General features: G+C 43.4%; 1 protein-coding gene across 2 annotated transcripts in view; it reads right to left on the reverse strand.

The window, feature by feature from the left end:
- Positions 1–7,293, reverse strand: part of LOC119653083 (pickpocket protein 28) — a 13,726-nt gene extending 6,433 nt beyond the window's left edge. For both annotated transcript variants that reach the window (XM_038057576.1, XM_038057575.1), the window contains exons 1-4: positions 7,149–7,293; positions 6,753–6,950; positions 413–524; positions 23–352 (exon numbers count right to left, since the gene is read on the reverse strand). In XM_038057576.1, coding sequence (XP_037913504.1) covers positions 23–352; positions 413–524; positions 6,753–6,950; positions 7,149–7,246 — 738 coding nt within the window. In that variant the 5' untranslated portion in view covers positions 7,247–7,293. The remainder of the gene's footprint in view (positions 1–22; positions 353–412; positions 525–6,752; positions 6,951–7,148) is intronic.
- Between the last annotated feature and the right edge of the window lie 260 nt (positions 7,294–7,553).

Consider the following 7,553-nt stretch of genomic DNA (forward strand, 5'->3'; position numbering starts at 1 on the left):
CTATCAACAGAAAACCTTATACCGAAATCGCTCCTTTGAAACCGATGAAATTATAGGCGACTTCTCCATCAAACATATTTGCATGGCGAACCCGATGGATAATCCCCATCTCAGCCTCGACTTCATTCACATCAGGACCCTTTCCCGTGATAAGATACTGCGCCGAAAGTCCTTCGGATAAATAACTGTTCGTTAAGTAACATATTCCGTATTCAGTAAGGATCTGCTCAACGTGAATGTGGTCCTCATTGTTCATATTGCGAACTCGTGAGTATATGTCTGGAGTTCGAGTGAGATCCTGCGTTAAGTTGTAGATAAGCATCATATAATCCTCGGGATCAATGTTCATTTGCTAATATGAATGGAAAAAGAGTTCATACTTCCCACTTTAAATATATATAACGTAGAATACCTCAATACTTTTAAATTCCTTAATATCCTCAAAATTTTCATATGTTGAATTAGCAAGTGATTCTAAAAACTGGAACAGTTCTGTCTTCAGTTGTCCTGAAATGTTTCTGGCACTGAAAAGATAAATAGCTTTGCATAAGATACTATAATATTTATCAAATAAACGCAAAATGATGTATGTAAGCTGCTAGTACAAATGGAACGAGAGGACTACACCTGATCTACTAATGCTACGTCACGGTAGTCAGTGCGATATCCGAGTTGGTTGAGTTTGAGCACCTCGATCTCGTTACCATGGGTTCAAACTTTGGTTCGTCATGCAAGTTTATAAAAATACTAATATAAAGAGGAAGATGTGCAGATGTACTATACCTAAAAAGGGACGAACAGGACCCATATACAGAGCTATAAAACAATTAACCGTAAGAGCCGAAAATGAATCAAAATCAAAAGTCTTAGAAAAGAGAACAAATACCGATCCCAATGATCAAAAAAGAGTGACAACCGTATGGAGAGTCTGAGTCTAAACGTCCATTCTTCATACATTCAATACCAGGATCAATTTTATAAGGACCACTTCCTTAACGGAACATCCAAAGCAGGCTCTTTTTGCCACTGATGCAAAACTCTAATCGGCTTCACTTGGTGTGATCAAAGTCGTCCCTACAAGTAAGTATTTGTTCCCAGAAAAAAACCCCTCTAGACGAAATGAAACCTGCAAGCGGAAACTTCAGACAAACCGGAGCAGATGCAACCAATCTCGGAAACTCTGCCCTGGAAGTAGCGTGACCGAAACTGACAACAGATGGTAATCCCTACATTTATATATAAACGCAAACACGCAAATCCATCGTATGTTTCTACCTAAACTAGGACGAAGTAATTTTTTTATTAGGATGCAGGGAGTCCTGGATCCTAAATCCACTTGGGACCACTTGGGAAGCAACTTACTTCCTCTCAGCCGTTTCCTCAAAACGAGGGGCCCGTGGCCGTCGTTTGCTTATCTATTGGTTCCTCGCTATATAGCCACCCTATCACAGCGAAAGTTCTCTGGGAACACGAATTGGGTCGGCGAGATTTATTTTCCTGACCTCTTGCAGCACTGGCCCTTGCCTACCCTTTGCATTATCTTTTAGCCCGTTAGCGACATTAGCCCACGCCAACCGTGAATACCGTTATATAAAGCTGTTGAATCTAGGAAAAACTGAACAGCTTTTTAAGGTCCTCTGCAAGTCCACACACTGAAAGGCACTCTATCAAAAGAGATCAAATAATATTCTTGGGATCTAGCGAGCTTCAAGTCTTCGCCACACATCATAGGCTTTCCACGTCTGCAGATATACATCAAGCATCGCCGCTACATATACGTATATCCAATACATGGTTGTCATTTACCCCTTACTGGGGTGGTGATCTGAGGTGGCGGGGAGGAAGACGGGGCGGCAACCCTGTCGGCTGAACCAAAACCAAGTGGCCGAGGAGAACCTCCACGTGGTGGCACCGGGAAACGCTGCATCGCATTGGCTTGGCGGCCGAGATGCAGTAGGAGAATGCTCCAAGGCCTAATTAGGGCGATCAGACCCGAGTCTCAACGGGGTTTCATCTGAAGTGGCTTCGGCCACGAAACCTTACCAGGGGTATACTGGTACCATGGGAACCGGGGTAGTCCCTGGACTCATATACTTCCGGAGAATTCCTGTCGTATATGAGTACAGCTCGGTTGTTTTCGGTTGGCCCCCTAGTGGGAGCTTGATGGGGGCTGTTGATAATGCTCAAGCGAGAAGAGACCTTCGGGCCCCGGCGTGGTGTTGCGTTTCAACACGGGTGCCGTACTTCTTAGTTCGGTAGAGATTTAGGTAGGGCTTGCATCCACCAGTATGAATGTTAAGCCATGTACTTGCATAGAATTGTACCGTTGTGGCTTGTCACAGCGGGGCTCTGATTGTGGTCCCAAAATCAATCCGTGTCTTAAGAAGACCATAGGATTAAGTCTCCACGACAGGTACCTACGTTAAAACCCCAAGGACTTAACCCCTTACTGGGGTATAACGCGTCAAGCACACCTAAACCTAATCGTTCACGGTTCCCATAAATGCGCTTCAGCTCACCCCATATTTCCTGAGATCGCTGCACTCCTTCCTTAATGTTCTACGACAAATGCCTATGGGGCGACCGAAACGTCGAATATCTTAAGAAAGTGGGTTCTACTTCATGGCGTTATCAGCAATGCAATTGTCGTTCCTCCCTAATATGTGACCTATCTAGTAAAACTTCTGCCAACTTGCCTCTCTTTCCAAATTCAGACCCAATTCGCCAAGGTCCATGACCCAGTGAGGGATCAAATAGATGTTATCAGCGTAGTTGAAGTATTTGAGGAAAGATGTCATCGCCGATTGAACTCCTCCACGTCCTCCGGAGTACGTAACTGATAACAAGAAGAAATAGTATTAGTGACAATCCTGGAAAGCTCCGTTTTGGACCTCAGAATATTCTGAAATTTTACCCCGATACAACATATAACATCCAGCGCCATTATATGTCGCTCTCATCATAGCTACACACAGATACAATCACTGTTCACGCTGTCAAAAGCTTTCTCGGCGAAGCGGAGATCCAAACTCCGCATACTGCTTCAAAATGATCGGTAAGGTGTTGATGTGGTGAATGAAAGAGAATCCGGAGCGGAAACCAGCCTCATATCTGTCGATCAATCTTTCGACGTGTTGCAGGATTATTTTGACCATTCATTAACCTTTCGATGGCAAAGAGCACGCATATACCCCTCCCATTGTCACGCTCGCAGCGGATGCCCTTCTGTGGAATCGCCTATCCCCTTCTTCTACTGTCTGTGAAAGGTCTTAGATTCCCAAGATCTCCATGCGAGTGGAAGTAGAAGATCTACAGTAACGTCAAGCCCAGCGGCTTCACTTCATTTAAATACACTGATACCCCAAATTATTCTCTTCTGCTTGGAGGAACAGTCCGCAACCGCATGGTAACGTGACAAGCCATTTCGTCCACAAGAACCACGGTGAAGCATTCCCTCCACCACCACCACGGCTGCTCGTCATCATGGATAGGAAGTCAATCGTTATCATCATTCATAAGACCGTCGAAAGATTTACCACCATATGCTAGCTGTTCCGCGGTGAGATATTCAGTTATAAAATCGCGGTGTTCTGTGGCATTTTCTGCTTCCCTGACGAGCGCAACGGCAAGACTCTCCAAAACTTCGTGTAATTGCTTGTAGAAAGCATCCAATTTCAGTAAATTGAAAATTTCCGCTGTACGATTGTCATACTCCTTAATCTGGATCGGAATCTAACCGTCAGCATTCCGTCAGACACCAGCTCTGAAGCCAAGAAGCCTTGGGGTAGCGGTATCAATCCGTCACCGGATTCACGTCTGCTATTACTTGACTTTCTAGAGTACAACAACACATTGCCGCAATAGGGAGAGGAGTACTCTCCAGACTTACACCGTTCTGCTTCGCTCAGGCCCAGAATGTCCAGCTTATACTCGTATCATTGAAATTCTTGTTCGAGTTGAAGAAAGCGCACATTCTGGGAACCCTCGAAAGGAGGTGCACATTCCAGGAACCAATCATAGCCGTGAGGTCAGTTCCTAACCGAAACCTTGTTAATGTTTCGGTAGCAGTAAAGTTTCACCTTTCACGGCAAGCAGATAAGACTATGAAGGTAATATTAAGCTCTTAAACGCTCATTTTCGTACTGTCACTGATAGCAACCAGCACCGTTAATTTTCACACGCGCACATCAAACAACCATCGAAACAACCCTAGGAGACCATTGGTCAAAACCCCGCCAAAAAGAAAGCAAAATTTCGTTACTCATTGAATCAGAGAAGAAGGTATACCAGAAGCACCAGTAAAAAAGGCGAAGAAAAGTAAGCTCAAAACAAATCGCTGGCCTAAGAAGAGGTAGTTCAGGACCAAGGGACAAATCCATTCGAAGGAGGCTCGCCAATTTTGTGGTCTCCCTCAATGCCACGATGAATGCCTCGAAAGGTGATGGTGTAAAAAAAGAAAAACCCAGGCAAAACTCAAAGAACAATGCCAATGACAAAAATAAGTGAACTTTCTAATTTTTTCAAGGCAAACACAACCTGCATCAGTCTATAAAAACATGGCGAGAAACATTAAGGTCCTCTATAACATCACGTGAGAAAAACAGAGCTCCCAGGAAACCAAAGAGGACAGCAATCCCCAAAAAGAAAATATCTACTGATATTTCTAAGAGACGAAACTTAGGGTTCAGAAAGTAGAAACCAAATGTTCCAACTACAAGTGCCGGGAAGTGAAATGAGGCCCAGGGAAACGATAACAGTCAATCGACTAAGGTCACAAACAAAAAGACGAAGAAAAAAGAAATTCAGCCAGAGGCGATACTGAAGAAGGTTAAGGTTGATCTCCATCTAAAAGACCTACCCAAATATGTCAGCAACATCGGCAAAACCCAAAAAAGCGATTCCAACTTGGAGTTGACAAAAATCCCAAACATGCAAATTAACGGTTTTTGCAACCAAGTTAAAAATTCACTTGGGTAGAATGACACGATAAGGTAAACATCTTTCCTGACAATCGGCTCAAATGACGGTAGGTAGAACAGATGAGGGGCAAAAAGAGAACATCTATAAGGAAGCTCCCAGGAACTTCAAGCTGGCTATCCAGCAATGAAATCGACAATGTCTTAAAAAACTTCGCTCAGAGGAGGTGGTAAACCCATGAGGAAGCGCCTATAGTTTATGACCGGATGACTCAAATGGCGTTCATCTCCGCAAATGACACATCCTATTTCCTTGTTAAATTTTATTCAGGGTTTATTCCTTCAGTATGAGACGGGCACTGACGGTTTTCAGAACCTCTGGTTCAAGAAATAGGAACTGATGGCTCCTGTAACGCAGTTTACGAAAAGGTAATACCAGGAAAAATGCGGACAATCAGAACTAATGTGGATGAGAAATTGCAGCTTTGAATACATTTCACCCACGAAAAGGCGGCGCAAGGAAAGGCATTAGCTACTTGCCGTCGCTAGTGTTCGCCCGGGACCTTCTCCGGAGTTCATCTCAAACTACCATTGGGACGAAAGACATTCTGAGCAACTAGGTTAAAAAATGGGGTATTTTACGCAAGATCTCTTGAGAGAACGGAAGTGCCTTATGAATTGCGACGGTTTTCTGTCTCCTATGACTTTTCGTTCTTCGTTTCTCTTTCTTAAGATTTTTCAAAACTACTTCCAATTTCAGTGAAGTCAAATGATATCATACAGAGGTCAGAAAAATAGTTAGCCCAGCCACCACCTCCACCTACGATGCTCTCTTAAGAAGGGTGGAACTCTATTTGATTGGCAAAACAGCACAACTGCTTCATATATCCGTCAATGTTCATCAAAACAGCAAATCTCGAATCGGTCAAACCACCCACTGGTGAACTGGGCTCCACAATTGGCATTCTTTGCAATCAGCGCCTCGAATCCAAAACCTATCACACTGTCACTCGCACTATCGCAGGATCTGAGTACTAGGTAGCGAACAAAGGCAATGAACGCTGCTTCACAATTATGGAGGCGAAGATTTATCGTTGCATCACTGGCGTAACTCGGTATGATCATCTTCGAAATGAGAATATTCATGATCGATACGCGCCAAGCCCATGGTCGAGAGGTTGCGAGAAAAGTACCTTCTATGACATATTGACCTATAGAAATGACCGAAATGTTAACCGAAGTAACGATGACTTAATAAGTTAGACGACGATTCAAAAATCTCCCAGCCCAGATGTGGGCTGATACCCTTGGCAAAAAGGTGTATGGTTATCGCCTGACCCAAAATTGATTATTTTCTTGCCTAACTTATAAATGGGCACGGAGTTTTTAGTCTTACCTGCACAAGATTGGGAGGGCACGATCCCCTGATTGCGTGTTCTGCAATGGAGTGTTGGGCGACACCGATCGCACGTTTTTCCTTTGTGGAAAATCGGATGGGTTTCGTGAACAACTCTATGCAGATAGTGCCAAACGGTTAGGGCTAGTTTTATGAAGACGGGCAGGTGGTACGAAATTGGTAGCCCGACGATATACCTTTGCGGGAGTCCAACACACCCTGTGTAAACCCATTCGCTCGAATATCATGGCGAAGGAAACGAGAGGAGAGAATCGTTAGAACCCTAGCAATGGCTTCATGTCACTATACTGGGTGCTACCTCAGCCAACCAACCAGTCCAAGCAAACAATTGCCAACTCAGAAATTATTGGGAAGTTAAGAGCCCAACGTTACAAACTGTCCTTCCTTCCAATAACGCAGAAAATACCACACATACGTACCTGCAATAATCATTATATTTCTGCTCATCCAAACGGGTCATTGGGCATATCGTCATACTAGGGAGGGTTGTATTCCATATGTTGAAGTCCTTCTCTAACGTAATAACCGTGCTCTTGTGGTAATACCGATTCAAGGACTGCAAGGATATTATGATGCAACCACAAATCGCTGCTATTTCCAGGATGAACCAAACACATCTGAAATAAGGATGGAGACAAATGGATATTGAATAAAATCCGACTATGTGGAGGTCCTGTACATCCCAAGAGGGAATAAGGAAGCGACAGGAGCCATATGTTTGTGAATACTTAACATAACTTAACTTGGAGCAAGCAACAGAAATCTTATCCTCAAAAATATAAACCCCTTAAACTAAATTACTTCAAAACACAAACCTCTCAAGGATAACAATGGAAGGCTTAACAAAATAAGCTAATCCATGAATAACTGAATTTTCGAAGAATTCCCGGAAAATCTTTTTTGCGGAGAGCATGCTTCCCGCTTATCACACCCACTGAAGTTGCTTTATGACTTTCTGAAGTCCTTCGTTCCTGACTCGCACATTTGATTTGGATAGATTTCAACCCCGAAACCAAGACGATTTCGTGTTTGCATATTTCACTGGAACATTTTCTCATTAAAATTTCAAATCGCAGAGTGGATAATAATGCAAACATATTCATGCCATACACAGGAAATTAACATTTCATGAGTAGCTCTGTGTACACGCACACATGATAGGACTCCAGGACGAGAGTTTATGCAATTGCATTGGGTCCTTGTTATTTACAAGTAATTAA

The sequence above is a fragment of the Hermetia illucens genome, chromosome 3 (assembly GCF_905115235.1).
Source record: "Hermetia illucens chromosome 3, iHerIll2.2.curated.20191125, whole genome shotgun sequence".
Classification (NCBI taxonomy): domain Eukaryota; kingdom Metazoa; phylum Arthropoda; class Insecta; order Diptera; family Stratiomyidae; genus Hermetia; species Hermetia illucens.